Here is a 17,902-nt window from a genome sequence, read left to right as displayed (position 1 = left end):
TGAAGTATGAAAATCAGATAGGTGGGACTCAGGGAAGCCCACCTAACAATGTTTAGAAAAATAAGGATAAGAGAATAATCTGTTTGCATTGTTTGTTTTTCTGTTTGTGTTCTTTATTTGTGTTATAAAATGAATATTTTTTTTGAAAAAAAGAAGAAAGCTTTTGTAATGGGATAAGGGGTTGCTTGTGCGTAAGCGCCAAAACGCTCCCAGTTGCGTAGTTGGTTTCAAACTCTCCCTAACCGGACAGCCATAAGTTCGTGGCTGCCTTAATCACTGGCAGAATCCGTCAGTGGGCGTTTCCTGAACTTCTTCCAACATAAAAGTTCTTTGACAGAAAGTCTCCTCCTTGATTCCCTGCGCGACAGCTTTCTGCGCAGAGTGGGCGTTCCAAGGGGAGGTCCTGAGCTCTCACCGCTGGTCTCGCTGGAAGCGTCTCTGAGCCTTACCTCCGACGCTGTCTCCTCCTCCCCTCCTTCTTCAGCGGAAGCCCTCCCTCTTCCCCGGCTGGTTCCCTCCTCAGCATCCGAGGGTCTCCCAGCATCCGAGAGCCTCTCCACCACCCTGAGCTCCGATGGCAGTTCCCTGCCAGGTTTGCTTCGTGAAGCCCCTGCAGATGCCGAGTTCCTGACTTCCCTCCCGGACGACAGGAAGCGAAAGTCACACCTCCATTGCCCTGCGTCCTTCCAGCCTCTTTCCTCCCTTGCTCCCTTCTGCCAGATTGTGTGCCTGACTTAGGTATCCTGTGTGCTCTATTTTTTTTACGGCTGAAACTGGATTTGCTCTCAGGAGCAAAGTTTTGTGCCTCACTGGGGTCCCAGTGAGAACTGTACGCTTTGAAAGCTCAGTAAACTATTACTGAAAAAGTCCTGCTGCTTCTGTGTGTGTTTTTGACCTCAGTGTGGGACTTGCTCTACACATGGCCCCTACCCCGCCGATACTTGGCTCAGGCCTTGGAGTTGCTTTAATCAAGCATTCAGGATGGGTGTTTGTGTGACAGACTGGTTTTTGCCACAAACTCTGTCACCCCCACCACCGCATGATCTCCAAATATTACTTATTCAACAGAACTTCATCCCTGCCCCCTGCACGTTCTGAAGAAAACTTAAAATTTAATGGGAGATTCCCGCGCCCCCCCCCCAAGCCTAACTGCAAGAGGGGGAAGGATGGGTTGCAGATAACAGGAAAGTCTCCTGGGGGGGCCAATCTTCACTCATGAACCCCAAAGCTACTGCTTATTCTGGGGTTTGGGGAGGATAATATTTTTCCTTAGTCCCAGAAGTTATTAGTCAATCATGCTGCTAGGGAGTCTTCCTGCCAGAGGACCACAGTGCATATTGCTATCCTACTGATTTTATTCTTCTTGTTGATGTTGCTGTCATGGACTGGAGGGGTGCAGGGGGGGAGGCACCAGTCTGGGGTACCCACAAGGAAAGAAGGCTCAGATCCTGGGGACTGGTGGTGGGATGGCGATGAGCAGATAGAGGGAGAAAAGGGAGCAGAACAGGAGGGGAGGTGTTGCAAGCTGAGGATGCAACAGGGTTTGGTGAGCAGGAAGAGGCTGGGACAGAGAGCAGTTCAGGCTCAGAGGGAGGAGTGGGGGGGGGGCTAGGAGACCCAGAAGAGGAGGCCATCAGCTGAAGCATCCAGGGAGAGTCCACCTCCTGCTGCGACCAGCTCCCCTCTCCCCTGGTCTCCTAGAGCACACAGGGAAATCCAGTTCAGACCCCATGAGCCTGTATATGACATTAAGAGGTATTTTTTTTTGTCCCAACATACATCACTTTAATCTCATTGACAATGAACTGTATTTTCTGCCCATTCACCCCGTTTGGAGAAGTCCTTTTCGAGCTCCTTGCAATCTCTCTTTCTTTGAACAACCCTGGACAATTTACTGCCATCAGCAAACTTTGCTCCCTCCTAACTCTAGATCATTTATGAAAAAGTTGAAAAGCCGCAGGTCCCAATACTGATCTTGAGGGGACTCTGCTTTCTGCTCCTCTCCATTCAGAGAACTGTCCGTTTACTCTCTTGGTGCTTCAGAAGGAGGGCTGCCTCAGACAGAGGGGGCACATTTCTTCTAGGGGCACATTTCCGGGGTCCCCACGGTGCCCCCCCCAGCCTGGCTCCACTAAGCCAGGGCAGCTTCATTTTGTTTCGCTGCAGGTGAGCCTGCCTCATGCAACTTGGGGTCTTAAAGGAACTTTGATGGGGGCAGAGGGGTCGCAGCTTCCCCACACTTGTGAAGGAGCCATGGGGGGGGGAGGCAGGTGTAATTGGGGGGGGAGTAGTGTGGAGGAATGAGCGAGACGGAGCTTCTGGATCCTGTGCTGCCCATCCCCGCCTGAAACTTTCCTGAGCCTCTCCCCTTTTCATTTCTATGACTGGGGGTCCCACACAGCCCTCAGGGCACCTCAGTATCTTGGGAGGGGAGCTATTTTGTTTGCTGAGGGCAGGGACACATTCCTGTCTCATTGCAGGGTGTCAGGCTTTTAGGTAAGAGGCTCAGGTGGAAAAGCACTGAGAAGGAAAAGATCCTGGGGTGCTGATTTCCTCCGCTGCCCAGCTCCCCAGGGGGCCACCTCCCGCGGTCCCTCTGGGGTCAGCAAAGAAGGAGAATCCAGGCAAGTTAAAGGGGCAAAACAGTGGTCAGTAGACCTGATCTTTATTTGTTGCAACAAGGTTCAGCCACACAAAGAGTAGGAACCCCGAGAAGATGGTTGCGTGAACTTTTATGACTTTTACCCCCTTTCCCATAATAAATTCTCCAACAACTTCATCAATACATGACATGGGGCTTTTTCGGGGGTTGTTGCTGTTGGCATTTTGTATTTATATTTCAGATCTTGTTGTGATTCATGTGGAAATTATTCAATTTTTCAATCCCAGCATTCCAAACTAATCCTATCGCTGTCTAGCATTTACTCTTCTACTGTAATTACCATTAATATATTAATGTCATTGATACATGCGTATAAAACTTTAACTACAAACACCAAGACATTGCACTGAAACCTCTTGTCCAGCTGCATGAACTTCCTGAGTCAAGTCCTTATCAAATTCAATGAATTTGTTTACTGTTGAGTCCAGAATTACAACATTAGTAGCCAAAACATCAATTTGGCCTTGTAACTTTCCCAAGAGAAGAAAAACTCTGTCCAGTTTAGCTTGAATTTCCCCTCCTTCAGCCATTCCTGTAATGTCCCAAAACCCCCTCTAGAGGGCTTTTGGTTACTTAGTATTCCTTCCAGTTCAGATCCAAAAAATCAAGTTAGTTTGTGTCAATTCTTCCTTGTTTTCGACAAATTGTAACAGATAAAACCAGCAGAAGCAAAGTTCTCTTTTCCCGTCTTGACAGCTAATTTGACAGCTGTCAAACTCTTTAGTATCTCTTCAGCAGGCTCTCTCACTGATCACTCCCGGGTCCGGGGGGGGGGGGTGGCACTTCAGCTCCGAAAAATAACTCTTATCCTCCAGTAAGATTACTTATACTGCCAAGTCGTGAAATTAATGTCTTTTACCCAATAAAAAGTAAGAAGTTCTCTCGACCTTAGTTAGCTGGTCCTTACTTTAGATTATTTATAAGACGGGGAGACGGACTTCCTGTTTGCGCCTTCCCCGATCGTGCCTAATTCAAGAAAAAATTCCTTTACTAATCCAATTTCCATAGTACTCACGGGTTATTGCTTTAGAGTCCAATTGTTCACAAGAAGAAGTCAGCGCTCTCCGACCATGGCATGCGGCTTCACTCCGTAGGAGAAGCAGTCGAACTCTCAGCACCGCGCCGCTCACTCCGTCCCCCGTTCCAAAGCCTTTAAAAAGGCTCCTTCGCAGGTCGGGGGGGCACAAATGGTGCCGGCCGAGTCAGTGAACCAAAGTTCTTAACCCGAGGTACTATTTCTGGGTCAGCGTAGTCTGTAACCTGAAGCGTCTGGAACCTGAAGCGTCTGGAACCCGAGGGACCACTGTATGGGTGAATGGGATGCTAACCGTTCAAGACCAAGATGAAGGTCTATCAGGATTGTGTGTTGAGCAAGCTGCTTTGTGAAGTGAATTGTGGGCAATTACAACCATCAGAAACAACCCCTCAGTGCCTTCCACAAGCTCTGTGTCAGGAAGATTTTGGGCAATACAAGGCAGGACAGTGTCAAACAAAGATGTGCTTTCCTAACCTCAAATTCCCAGCATGTTCCCACTCCATTCTCAGCAAGGTCTATGCTGGCTTGATCATGTCCATGGTCAAAACAGTTGATAGCCTTCCATTTAAGGTGAGTTTAGGGGGTATTAGAATCCCAGATGCTGCAAGTGACCCTGTAGAGCTCCCTCAAAACCAGGGAGGCTTATCACAGAGAGAGATGCATGGAATTTCCAAAGAGAGATTATGATCCACAACGGAGCCTTACTGAGAGAGGCCACGATCCCACGATTCTCCTCCATGACTTCCTTATGCTGAGCTCTCTGGTCAGGATCCAGCAATGCCCATTCCTCGTCTGTGAAATGAACAGTGACATCTTCAAAGCACACTGGACCCTAAGAGAGAAAGGAAAAGGTCCTCTTTAGACAGCACTAAGGTGGTCTGCTACACATTGCTCTGTTTCTTTCTGCTCATTAAATGGTGTTCAGTTTCAATGGGATCATCCCGCTGCAGATTTTAATTGTGGGTGCTGCTTTTAATGTCTTAATGGAATTCTTTTCTTGTGTGATTTAGTGATGGACATTAATCTTAGTGTAAATGGGTAGAATTCTACATTGTGTTCTTAAAATCCTTCTGTCTGTGCCAGATGGAAGGATCCCCTCTCTGCTCCCCATGTCCTGTTTTTTTTTGGGTGGAGACCCTTCTGATGCCCTAAAGACAACTTCAAGAAGTGCATGGGGGGAGGAGAAGGGGGGAAAGCCCCATTGTGCAACTGATGTGACAGGATAGGTGAATCCTGGGAACTGTTTTTTAGGCTTGATGAACTGCTTAGAAGTCTATTTTAGCATTCAATGATAACTCTAGAAATAAAACGTCAATGACTTATGAATGATCTTATTGACCTTCAGAAGGTGAGTTAAGGCAAGGTGGCTGTTCCTTATTCTCAGCACATTAAGTTTTTCGAATGGCATTCCCAGCCTCTTGGCTTCTGTCCAAGCTGCCCTTGACAAAGACACCTTAAGAGAAGCTTGGGCAGAAGCCAAGAGGAGGAGAGAGATTCCTTGGGGGCCAGAGGCACCCTGGCTGCCCCACCCCTCAGCCCCCTTCCCCACAGGGCTCCCTCCCTCTACCTGAGCTGCTTCCACAGCCGTTGCTTCTCCTTCCCCACCAGGAATAGATGGAAGAAGAGGTCTTGCTGGCATCATCTGGTCACCTGCAAGAGACACAGGTAAGTGGGAAGCCAGGAGTGCAGCTGCTCTCCAAAAAGTCTCACCTTCTGAGTGCATCTGGACATTTGGACCCATTTCATAATTTAGTTGGGTTAAAAATACATCTCCTTTCCTTGGTACTCTCGGTTCCAAGTGTCTCCCCCCAAAAAAGATGACAACATCCCATGGATTCGTTTTGATATCCACAGAAAGGGACCAAACGGAGAAACAGACTCCTTCCTTACCCAGCAGCCTCTCTCTGGTGTTCAACAGAGTCCTTTTGGTCTCAGAAGAATCTGGGCCCATTTCTGCAAACAGATCCTGTCTCTGAAATAGCAACAAAGATTCAAAACATAGAATATGAAGAAGAGTTAGAAAAGGAATGACAGAGGCAAAAACTGAAGGGCAATCTGATAGCATTCAATGGCTGCTTTCCAAAAAAGGATGGAGAGTTTTCAGATACCTTCACTCATGTTCGGAGCCCCTTTGGAATATCCAGAGGAAAGTCTTTCTCACCTGCTGCTCTGCCTGCTTCCTCTCCTCTGCCTGACTCAGGAGAAAACCTTCGGCCAGGGCCACTGCCTGGGAACTGGTCTCTGCTCCGCATTCACTCACCCAACGCTCCATCTCCCATGGGAGGACAGCCAGGAACTGCTCCAAGATCACCAGGTCCAGCATCTCAGCTTTCGTGTGCCTTTCTGGCTTCAGCCATTGATGGTAAAGGTGGTAGAGTCGGCTGCAAACCTCTCGAGGTCCTTTGGCCTCCTGGAAGCAGAACTGCCTCAATTGCTGGCTCTGCACCTCTGAGCGGAGAGTGTCCTCCTCACCCAGGATCTTCTGCACAGTTTTCCCCCAGAATCCTCCACTGCTCCCAGTTCTGATGGCATGGCTTCTTCCTGCTTCAGGGCCAGCTGAGTCTTGCTCATCCATCTGTGCTCTCAGGAAGCCTCCAAGAGAGATGAAGGAATCCCTTGATCTTCTGCCAAGTTCTGTCTGTCCGAATTACAGGTCCTTGCAAATTCTACAAAGCAAATACATTGTTCTGTTACAAAACTGACCTATTGCCTGGAAGAGAAAAATGTTCCGTGAGGAAGTATGCATGAGTCTTGGAAGAGGCAGCTCTGGACTGCACCACAACCCAGACTCTTGAGGTTTCTTCAAAAAGGAGAAGGAAAACGTATTTTTCGCTCCATAAAATGCACCTGAACATAAGACGCACCTAGTTTTTAGAAGGGGAATGCAGGAAAAAAATATATTTTTAAAGGGAGCTCTGAGCAGAGCCTGTATGCATCCCAGGCTCTGCTCCCAGGAGGGAGAAGCCCCACAAGAGCCGCACGCATGCTCCACGCGGCTAGTGAAAGGGAGTGTGGCTCTTGGGGGCTTTTCCAGGAGGTGGGGGAAGGGACTGAGGGGCTGCCCTCTCTCCCTTCCCCCACCTCCCACAAAAGCCAGCAAGAGCCACACGCTCTTTAAAGGGTGCACACCTCCTGCGGGCTTTTCTACGAGGAGGGAGAAGGGACTGACTGGCCACGTCAGTCCCTCCTCCCTCCTCGGGGAAAAGCCTGCAAGAGCCGCACGGAGCGTATGTGCGGCTCTTGGGGGTGTTTTCTGCCTGCCTCCCACCTGCATTCCCTCCATAAGATGCACACACATTTCCCCTTTTTAGGAGGGAAAAAGTGTGTCTTATGGAGAGAGAAATACAGTAAGTCTCCAGCCCTCTTAGAGGGAAAGTTGCCATGCAAAATGTGCAGGGAACTGCTGGTCTTTCTGAGAGATGAATCTGAGGAGATTTCACCCCTCCCATACCCAAGAATCTCCTGATCATCTCCTGAGGTCTTTGCTGACTCTACAGAGAGGAGGAGCAATGTACTGTTCTCTACTTAATTAGTCATGTGAGTGAATCACTGTGTGTGAGAGAGAGTCAGTCAGTGTGCCGGAGAGAGAGTGCAAGAGATAGTATTTAGAGATAAGATTGCTGCTAAGAGCAGCTGCAGGCACTCAGAATATTTAGCTCTGTATATAGTTTGTATAATAGCTGTAGTTGTAGAATAAAAGGAAGATATTTTACAGAGCTGCTCTCCGAGTGGTTTATACTCTGCAAGACTCTGCAAAACGCTGCTGCGCAACGACTGCATTATTGAGACAGTAAATCCGGTGCTCTCAGCTCCAAGCTGTGAGTCCACAGCACTGTCACCTGTTCCTGTGGGAAAGGAGGTCTCTGGCAGTGCTACCCAGCTCGCCTAGCCCAGTCGGGGCTGTAGTGCATGAGTCCAGTTGGTACACTGGCTCAAGGGCGATGCTGACATCGGTTATGGGCCCAGTCGTCTGACCAGTCGTTGTTCCAGTCATCCCAGTCGCCAGAGGTGTCTGTTGCTGATCGCTGGACGGCGGAACGGAGGCTGCATGCTGGACTGATTTGTGGTGCCTAGAAGCAGAGCTGTGTTGGAGCAGAGTGCTCAAGCTGCCGCTGTTGCTGTTGCTGCTGCTTGAGGTATGTTGCTGACTGCCAAAGAGAAGAAGATAGCATCCCTGTTTGCCTGTTAATTGCGCTCTGAGTGGGGGAGAGAGTGGCTGAAGAAGTCCAAGGCTTTATCTGTGTTTTGCACGAGGGAAGTGTCTTGCTCTAAGTAATAGCAGACATGGCCTGTGCACATTCTGGCCAGATGGCTCTATCCTTTCCCCTCCTCACGCCTGAAAACTATGCAGTTTGGCAAGTTAAGATGAAAGCGCTTTTGCAGAGGGAAAAGCTATTTCACACCATAGAAGATGACCCTCCAAATAAAGATGATGATGATTGGGCTGAGTGGCATGCTGCAGATATGAAAGCCCGAGGGACAATTGTTTTGAGTGTTTCAGACCACTTGCTGGTAAACTTAGAGGGTCAAGAGACTGCACAAGCTGTTTGGCATAAGTTGAGAGATATGCATCTGAGACAAAATTCTGGTTCCAGTGTGATTTTCTTCAAGAAGCTGTGCAGGTTACAGTTGCAGAAAGGTGGTGATTTGCCTAGCCATCTATCTCAGTTAAAGCGTCTCAGACAGGACCTTGTTCAGCGAGACCTGGCTATTTCAGAGGCTGTGTTTGCAATGCTGATGATAAATAGCCTAGATGAGTCTTATGATGGAGTAGCTGCCCAGATTTCTACAATGCCTTCTGACCGGCTAACAGAAGATTATGTGTCTAGCGTGCTCTTGAATGAATGGGATCGCAGACAGGCTGTTAGAGAAAGCCGGGACAATGGTGCTGCTAAAAATGTGCTTGAAAATGTGTCTGAGTTTTCAGCAGGGGAAGGCAAAAGTGAAACTGCTGCTGTTAAAACAAAAAAAATTCCTTCCAGTAGCACCTTAAAGACCAACTAAGTCAGTTCTTGGTATGAGCTTTCGTGTGCATGCACACGAAAGCTCATACCAAGAACTGACTTAGTTGGTCTTTAAGGTGCTACTGGAAGGAATTTTTTTTGTTTTGACTATGGCAGACCAACACGGCTACCTATCTGTAACTGCTGCTGTTAAAGCACTAAAGTTGAAGCGGTGCTTTTCATGTGGAGCACAAGGCCATTTGAGTTTCCAGTGCTGCAAGAAATCTTCAAAGAAAAAGGGAAACTTCAGAGGCAGAGGGGGAGGAGGACGAAATCCCCAAGCACCTGCTACTTCAAAGGTTTTGATCTCTCGCTGCTGCAATCAACGTGGGCGGAGTTTCTTCGTGATCGACTCTGGCTGTTCCAACCACGTAGCCAAAGATAAGGATCTCTTTGTTCAGCTTGAGAAGCAAGAGAAAGAAATTCATCAAGCAGATGGGACAGTTCTCACGAGTGAGGCTAAGGGAACTGTGTTCTTAAAGAGCCTGAATGCAACTATTAAGAATGTCCTGTATGCGCCTGATATTCAGGACAATTTGTTGAGCGTTTCCCAGCTTGATCATCAGGGTTTTAAGGTGGTGTTTGCTAAATCTCACTGTGAAATTCGTCGAGATGGCAAGCTCATTCTATATGCAAAATGTGTTAATGGTCTGTATCAATTGCCTTTTGTTTCAGGTACAGGTACTGCAGAAGCAACTAAGAAAGAGTGTTGCAATTTGTCTGTTGATAAGAATGAGAAGTTGCATGACCAATGTATTCATCATTACCACCGCATTTATGGTCATTTGAATTTCCAGGCTGTGGCAAAAATGCCTGATTTGGTTCAGGGTATGAAGCTGAAAGAATGTCCCTACCACATGAAATGTGTTTCTTGTGCTGAAAGTAAGGCAAGGCAAGCTCCCAAAGGTACAGAGTCTGGGAGAGAGGCCAAGTCATTCATGCAGACTTAGTGGGGCCTCTAGCGCCTTCTAGAGGCAATTCAAGGTTTTTCATGGTTTTGATAGACTCCTACTCTAAATATGCATGGGTCTATGTGCTGCAGAAAAAGTCTGAAGCCTTTACTAAGTTTCGTCAGTTTTGTAAATGGCTCAGGAATGTACATAATGAGAATGTACGTTGTTTTTTCACTGACAGAGGTGGAGAGTTTTGTTCAGAAGAGTTTGAGGCTTTTCTTTCTGAACAGGGCATTGAGCATAGGACCGCCACGCCCAGATCGCCCTGGCAGAATGGTTTATGTGAGAGAATGAACCAGACCCTGCAGCAAGGAATTAGAACACTGTTACATGATTCGGGGCTGCCCAATCCTTTTTGGGCCGAAGCTCTTTCGTTTTTCTGTCACGTGTATAACAGGAGGTACCAGTCTAGTATAAATTGCACCCCATATGAGATGCTTCACGGAAGGAAGCCGTGTGTGAAGCATTTTAAAATTTTTGGTTCGGAGGTTTGGGTGCGCACCTCGCAGGGTGACAAACTGAGTAAGCATGGAGAACATGGTGTTTTCCTAGGATATGATAAAGGGTCTTATCGTGTCCTGATCACAGACACGAAAACCATAAGGCTGACCAGGAGCATTGACGACAATCCACAATGGGACAGAGTTGGTGTTTTTCAGTGCCATCCCATTTGTGATGATGGTGCAAGAGGGGCAAAGAAAGTTAAAAGGGAGGCAAGTTCTGATGTGATTGATAATCCTGATGCCAATGTAGATCCAGATGATGGCACAGATTATCAGAGCCCAAAAGCCTCAGGTGAGTGTGACATTGATTCAGACTTAGCAGCTTCATATACTTTAGCTCCCCATTCTCCTGAAGAGGAGGAAGCACCAGAACAAGAGGATCAGAGAGTTTTGCGCAGATCTGAGAGAACAACAAAGGGGGTACCACCGAAAAGGTTTTCTGAAGAGTTTGCAAAGGCTGCGGTTACATGCAACTCTGGTGGGGTTTTTAAACCTAGCATGAAGTGTGCTGAGAGTAATAGCACAAAACGCTGCATTTATTTCCTTACCTGACATTTGAAGGATCAGGATTGAAGGAGCAAGTATGTGTTTAAAGTGGTTTGTTCAAATCTGCCTAATTAGAAATGTAAATTTGTATTTGAGAGGAAGAAATGTGTGTGAAGATTTTTCCAGAAGCTGCTTATTCATTTGTGTGTTCACAATGTGTATTTTGTGCAAACTACAGGTTGAGATTTATGCTTTAACTCTTTCCTAATAGACACAGAGTGGTTGAAGTAACTGTTTAATGATGTGATAAAGTGTCTTAGATAAGGGGGGGAGAGAGATATCTGCAAATATGTTACCAAGGTTGTAAGCAGAGAACAACTTTTGGAGTGTGTCTGCAAATTGCAGTTATGTTAAAGATTCTTGAATGGTCGGATGAAATGGGGGAGGATAAGGAGATTTCACCCTCCCATACCCAAGAATCTCCTGATCATCTCCTGAGGTCTTTGCTGACTCTACAGAGAGGAGGAGCAATGTACTGTTCTCTACTTAATTAGTCATGTGAGTGAATCACTGTGTGTGAGAGAGAGTCAGTCAGTGTGCCGGAGAGAGAGTGCAAGAGATAGTATTTAGAGATAAGATTGCTGCTAAGAGCAGCTGCAGGCACTCAGAATATTTAGCTCTGTATATAGTTTGTATAATAGCTGTAGTTGTAGAATAAAAGGAAGATATTTTACAGAGCTGCTCTCCGAGTGGTTTATACTCTGCAAGACTCTGCAAAACGCTGCTGCGCAACGACTGCATTATTGAGACAGTAAATCCGGTGCTCTCAGCTCCAAGCTGTGAGTCCACAGCACTGTCACCTGTTCCTGTGGGAAAGGAGGTCTCTGGCAGTGCTACCCAGCTCACCTAGCCCAGTCGGGGCTGTAGTGCATGAGTCCAGTTGGTACACTGGCTCAAGGGCGATGCTGACAGAATCAGCCTGGTTGCTCCTGCCTTTCAGAGTTTTCAGTCAAGGAATGAAGTCAGGACTGTGATTGACAAGTGAGTCATTTGTACTGAGTGTTATCTGAGCATTGGGTTATACTGGGGGTCCTAACCCAGGGCTCCTCAAGAGTTGCTCTCCTGCCCAACCCCACTTCAGGGCCCATTTATTCCCTTATCGGCTAACTCCTGAGGGCCAAGTGGGTGAGGCCAAATGACATGTGGGTGGGGTCAAAGGACAGCACTCAAAAGAAGATAAATTGGGACCTGCCTTTCTATGAGTGTAATGTGTTTTCAACTGGTTTTTTTTGCTGTTTTTTATATTTAGCAATCTGCTCTTGGAGATTCGGATTACAGACAGGGAACTAACAGTAATGATGATGATGTTACATTGCGTAACGCTCCCCCTCCCCAGTCATGAATACTTGAGGGCACTCCTGGGTCCATCATGGTCGCTTGAGGCCCATGTCCAACTCAGGCTAGTTCCCCACCCCACAAACCTTTTGGGACAGAGAAGACATGGCCCTGGTCCTCCCTGCTCTGCACCAGATGGGATGGTTGCAACGCTCTCTGTGTGGAACTGCCTTGAAGGCGACTCAGGAACTGGCCCAAAACGCAGCAGCCAGATGATTGGCTGGGCTGCCTCTCTTTATGAAGGGCATTTCTCTCCCACCTCTTTGTCCAAGGAGATCAAGGGGGCATCCATGGGTCTACCCCTCCCCACTGAGTCCCCCCACAACAAACACATTGGATTCCTGTTTTAAAAACCGTTGCACTGGTTGTTTCCTTTCCAGCAGGACCTCTCCTGCTCTGAATGCCTTGGCTTGTGAGACCTCCAGTGGTGCTTTCATGGAACTATAGAGGTGGATGGCACCCCAAGGATCATCTAGTCCAACCCCCAGCAATCTCAGAGGCCACGCTTGCATCTGGAGGAACTAAGTGTTAGAATATTTCCGTTCCATCTTAAGGGACAGGCATGACTGTTGTGTGTCACATGCCTGTTTACACTCCAGCATAGCTTGCTGGGAACTTCTCTTTGTGTACAGTGGTACGTCAGGTTACAGATGCTTCAGGTTACAGACACCGCTAACCCAGAAATATTACCTCGGGTTAAGAACTTTGCTTCAGGAAGAGCACAGAAATCGTGCTCTGGCGGCGTGGCAGCAGCAGGAGGCCTCATTAGCTAAAGTGGTGCTTCAGGTTAAGAACAGTTTCAGGTTAAGTGTGGACCTCCAGAACGAATTAAGTACTTAACCTGAGGTACCACTGTATAGCTTTTGCTTATGCTGTCTTGCTTTGGACATGAAGGAGAGCAGACATGATTCCCTTCTCCTGTTGAATAAACTGCTTGTAAATCTGCTCACACATGCCTCTCCAACCACTTCTGTTGTGCATTTACTCTGCTGAGTGTGCATGCCCAGCTTCTGAAGGCTGCTGAAGCTCGGGTCGCAGTTTCATGCTGATCCAAGGACTGGAGATCGCCCAGCACACGGATTCCTTGGATGCACCCCAACACTAAGCACTGGAGGAGAAAATGAGCCCTTCAGGATCAGGCCAGAGGGCTCCCTCCTATAGGGGAGACAGAGCAGAGGAGCCACCCATCGCCCTGTCCTCCTCCTCCTTCACGGATTGGCCTCCTCCTCTTTTAACGCCACCTTGATTGGTGGCCTCTGCCTCTTGTGGGAGGGAGTTCCACAGGTTTTACTCTGCCCTGCAAGAGGAAGCGCTTTCTCTTCTCTGCCTTCCTTCCTTCCTTCCTTCCTTCCTTCCTTCCTTCCTTCTCCTTGCACAGGTGAGGTTTTAGGGACCAGGGTATATTTCATGTCCGAATGTTTCCATCCGCCTACAACCTCTGTTGTAAAAGGGGAATGATCCATACATCTGAATGGGGTTTCTCTGCATGCATTTCCCCGTTCCTGGCCCCAAGACCCCTCCCCAAGGGGCCAGCAGCGCATCCATGCAAAGGAAGAGCAGAGCTGCCGCCCTCCTGCGACCCTCCGCGCCTTAAATTGCCCCCCTCTCGCCATGCAGCTCTGGGACCCCCGCTCTCCCCATGGGCCCTATCCTGGGAGAGAGGAGACTCACCGGATCCCAGCAGGCGCCCCCAGGCAGCCTCTGCAGAGCAGAACCAACGGGACCCCCACACGCCCGACTTCTTGCAGGAAAGGGAGGGAGAGGCTTTTGATCTGGAGGACCCTACCCCCCCCCCGCCTTACTCTCCTGTCTAAGAATCCAGCTCGTTTCCGTTTAACCCTTGGCAAGCCGAGCGCACCCAACTCACGCCTCTCCCTCTCCCGAGAGCCGGAGCATCGCGCACCAATGGCATCCCGAGAAGGCGGAGCAGGAGAGGTTTGTGGATTACTTCCGGCAAGGGATACATTCAGTTTTGGACAGCAGCTGAACGGCCCCCTAACAGCTGGCCCCTGAACACGCGTCCTAAGAAATCCTCACTGGCTCTAGATCCGTTTCTGATCACCATTCAAAGTGTCGGTGCTGACCTTGAAAGCCCCAAATGATCTCAGCCCGAGGAAAACATTTCCGCAAAAAGACCAAAACTCTAGCATGTAGCCGCAGGTGATACAATAGGAGCCTTTCTGCAAATGGCCTTTGCAACACAACTCACTGGGTGGTTACAAAGTATACACATTTGCCTCTTTGCAACGGATGCTTTCGCTTAGCCCCGTTTCCTCAATGAATCCACCCATTTCTTGATGAAATAGAACTTCAGCCAGGAAAACCTGAGCTGAAATAGGAAAGAGAGCAAAACAGCAGCCCTGTCTGACCCCCGTCAGCCTCCAGACGCCCCCAGTCACGTGGCAGGAGATTCTTCCTGAGCCCCCCCCCCTCCGTGAGACGGGTATGACATCATGGATGATCCAGTGATGATCCCCATGATCCAAGCAGACTGGTCCAAAGAGCAGATCTCTAGGCCTGAATGAAACGGGTCTGCGATGCTGGATTCTGGAGTCAAGAAAGGATTTTCTGGAGTCAAGAAAGGGGAGGGAAGGATTTTGCAATGTAAACATTGTAGGGGGGGGGACCCCGCTTTGCAAATGGATTGCCGGGATCTGCTTCCCCCCCCCCAATTCCTCCCTTCCCGGTACATCCTCCTCTCACCCCGCCCCCACAACCCCAAATTCCTCCACCCCTCCGTTGCACCCATTTCTTCTCCTCCTCCTCCAATCCGGCTTCTGTTTCCGAAATGAGGGGAGAGAGCCCCCCCCCCCAACTGCCTGCTTTTCCCGCAAGTGGAGCTTCTGCGCCGGATTGCTGCTCTGCGCCGTAGCTCTAGGGGAGCGCGCTTTGGAAAGGAAAGCCGGGGCGTCATGGGAGGGGACCCCCCCCCCCGCCCGCCCGTGGATGTTGCAGGAAAGGAGAATCGGGAGCGAGGACAAAGAGGTAAAGGGCTGTCGGGGGGGGGGGAGAGGGGACAAAAGGACCCAGAGACCCCCGCCAGCTCCCCCAATCGCCTTCCGTGGGGCCTGGATCCCTGCGCTCGTGCTGCGAAGGGGGTTTTCCTTGGCCCCTTAGGCGCCTTGGCAGCGGCGGACATGGGGAAACTACGCAGGGGGTCCCCACGAGGGCTCCCTTATTCCATTTCCCCCGCGTAGGCATCCCTGGGACCCTGTGGTCTCCGCATGGAGAAAGGCGGGCCATGAAAGGGTTAACGGGCATGAGGGACGCCTGGATAGAGACCCCCCTGTTCCTACTCTGTGCGTCTTGGGGTGTGGAAAGATGGGGGATGTGGAGTGAGCCACGCCAAGGGGGGCCTCTGGGTGCAGGGAAGACTCTGGGACAGAGGGAGGGAGTCGAGGAAGTGGGGAGGGGGAGCATCCCTAGGGCAGGAAAGGGCAGCAATGGGGGGGGGGATAGGAAATCAGTCTTTGGGGAGACTTCTCCATGGTGGCGCCCGCTGGGATTCTCTGGAGGGGCCGTCTTGACTTCTCCTTCCCACCCAGGAATCGGCCACCCCTTCAAAGCGACCAGAGACAGATCTCTGGAAAGTGGGGGGTCCAGTCCCCCCCTTCCTTCCTGCAACCTCCATCCTCTTCCCACCCCATAAGCTCCTGCCCTGTCCGGACGCAGCGCTTCTGCCCAGTCCAGCCATTGGTCCCCTGGAGAGGAGAGGAAATCCCGAGAGGAAGAGGGGAGGGGGGAGGCCTTCTCAGAAGCGGCTCTTGGTTTCCGCAATCCCACCCAAGAAGCAGCCAGAAACCTTTTCCTCTCTCTTTTTTTTTAAAGATATTTATTAAGATTTTACAAAAAGAAAGTACAAAATAAAAATAGTTAAAAAACAATTCCATCTTTCCATCACTTATTTTTCATATGCTTGTTTCCCGGACCTCCTCACACCTCCCTTTTTTGTATTCCAATTCAATTTATTAGTTCAGCAAATCCTTTCCCTCTTTGTTTATCCTAGTCTTTAATCTTAAAATATTATAACATTAAATTTTTACCTGTTAATAATCCATTTTTTCATATTCCTTATAGCGTTATAGCTAGAAACCACTTAACTTTTTATCCAACATCATCCTAACATTCATTAATTTTACAATATTTCTGTAGATAGCCTTTAAATTTCTTCCAATCTTCTTCCACCGACTCTTCTCCCTGGTCTCAGATTCTGCCAGTCATTTCTGCCACAGAAACCTTTTCCTCTCTCTCAGGCCTCCATCTTTATGTTTCTCTTCCACTGCCTGGTTCCAGTACAAAGAAAAGACAGTAAAACATCAGACATTAAAAACCTCCCGATAGAGGGTTGCCTTCAGCTGTCTTCTAAATGTCAGAATGTTGCCCATTTCCTCGCCCTCTGCCTGATTCCCTGTAACTTTTTTTCTCCCAGGGGGGAATCAGCAGAAGACCTTCGAAGGAGGACCTCCCTGTCCAGACTGAGCGATTTTGGTGGAGATGCTCCTTCAGGTCTACAGGGCTGAGGCTGTTGAGGGCTTTAGGTTGCAGATCTTGCTGCTCCATAATGATCTCATCCAGCAAATAAATTTATTACTAAAGGCAAAGAAGCATAATAGGATTCAAAATATACAAAAACTTAATTTACATAAAACCCTAACTTAGCATACCAAAACAGCACTCAAGTAAGAATCACACAAGCAGAGTAGAGAAATAGCAGACTAGGAAGTGGGACCAGGCACCTTTCGGCCTTGTAATTTATATTCTATTAAATGTCAGAGTAACCTTGGGACTGGATAACAAGCCTGGCTCACTCCAGTTTAAACCAGCTTCATCTGGTTCCCCAAAACAAGAAAGGTTCTTCATAACCTCATCGCAACTTATCCCACCACCAGCTCTCAGCAGAAAGGAAACTGCCGAGTTTCAGGAAGCTGGCATTAGATCAATACTTTTCAATGCCTGGAAAATGCAGCCATGCCACTTAAAGGTCAGTACCAACAGTTTGAATCGTGCTTGGAAAACTGGTGGGAGCCAGGTAAAGTCCTTTAAGGGCAGTGATATGTGGTCTCCGTGGCTGCTCCCATGCAGTTGCAGTTTCTGGGTCACCTTCAAAGGTAGCCCCATGTAGACCGCATAGCAGTAGTCCAAGTTGGAAATAACCAGAGCGTGCACCACTCTGGTGAGACAGTCTGCAGGGAAGGAGGGTCTCAGCCTGCGTTCCAGATGGAGCTGCTAGGCAGCTGCCCTGGACACAGAATTGACCTCTGCCTCCATGGTCAGCTGTGAGTCCAAAATGACCCCTAGGCTGCGCACCTGGTTATTTAGGGGCACAGTTACCCCATCAGGACCAGGGGGTCACCCACACCATCCCACCCCCTGTTCCCCAGGGACAGTACTTCTGTCTTGTCAGGATTCAAGCTCAATCTGTTAGCCACCATCCATCTTCAAACCACCTCCAGGCACCAACACAGGGCATTCACCACCTTCACTGATTCCAATTTAAACAAGAAGAAGATCTGGGTATCACCAACATACTGGTGAACACCCAGCCCAAAACCCCGATGATCTCTTCCAGCAGCTTCATATAGATATTAAAAAGCATGGGGGAGAGGATGGAGCCCTGAGGCACCCCACAAGTGAGAGCCCAGGGGTCAGAACAGCCATCCCCCAACACCACTTTCTGGACATGGCCCAGGAGGAAGGAGGGGAACCACTGCATAACCATTTCCCCAGCTCTCCTAGAGGGTTCAGTAGGACACCATGGCCAAAGGTCTCCAAAGCCACTGAGAGATCTAGCAGAACCAGGAAACAGCTTTCCCCTCAGACTAGCGCATTGGAGATCATCAACCAGAGCAACGAGGGCAGTTTCT

The 17,902-nt window shown here is 48.9% G+C and overlaps 3 protein-coding genes across 7 annotated transcripts in view; 2 read left to right on the top strand and 1 right to left on the bottom strand.

Moving 5' to 3' along the window:
- LOC310826007 (uncharacterized protein) overlaps positions 1–14,063 on the bottom strand; it is a 151,648-nt gene extending 137,585 nt beyond the window's left edge. Inside the window, exons 1-4 of the mRNA XM_083700333.1 lie at positions 13,710–14,063; positions 5,860–6,364; positions 5,589–5,670; positions 5,266–5,348 (exon numbers count right to left, since the gene is read on the bottom strand). Of these exons, the coding sequence (XP_083556459.1) occupies positions 5,266–5,348; positions 5,589–5,670; positions 5,860–6,273 (579 nt within the window). The 5' untranslated portion in view covers positions 6,274–6,364; positions 13,710–14,063. The remainder of the gene's footprint in view (positions 1–5,265; positions 5,349–5,588; positions 5,671–5,859; positions 6,365–13,709) is intronic.
- Positions 1–17,902, top strand: part of LOC310826027 (uncharacterized protein) — a 179,230-nt gene that overhangs the window by 60,165 nt on the left and 101,163 nt on the right. For 2 of the 4 annotated variants that reach the window (XM_083700472.1, XM_083700470.1), the window contains one exon: positions 593–738. The gene's annotated coding sequence lies outside the window, so the exon portion shown is untranslated. Of the gene's footprint in view, positions 1–592; positions 821–17,902 lie in introns of all 4 variants that reach the window. The other 2 variants (XM_083700471.1, XM_083700469.1) reach the window with 1 other exon arrangement.
- Positions 1–17,902, top strand: part of LOC310826081 (uncharacterized protein) — a 78,079-nt gene that overhangs the window by 12,535 nt on the left and 47,642 nt on the right. The window contains exon 1 of one of the 2 annotated variants that reach the window (XM_083700635.1): positions 14,799–15,023. The exons of the other annotated variant lie outside the window; for it this stretch is intronic. The gene's annotated coding sequence lies outside the window, so the exon portion shown is untranslated. Of the gene's footprint in view, positions 1–14,798; positions 15,024–17,902 lie in introns of those variants that run through there. 2 annotated transcript variants of the gene reach the window in all.

This window comes from Podarcis gaigeae (assembly GCF_964106915.1).
Source record: "Podarcis gaigeae genome assembly, chromosome: 10".
In the NCBI taxonomy this organism is placed as follows: Eukaryota; Metazoa; Chordata; class Lepidosauria; order Squamata; family Lacertidae; genus Podarcis; species Podarcis gaigeae.
Note: the sequence above shows the minus strand (reverse complement) of the source record. Positions and strands in the feature narration are given on the sequence as shown.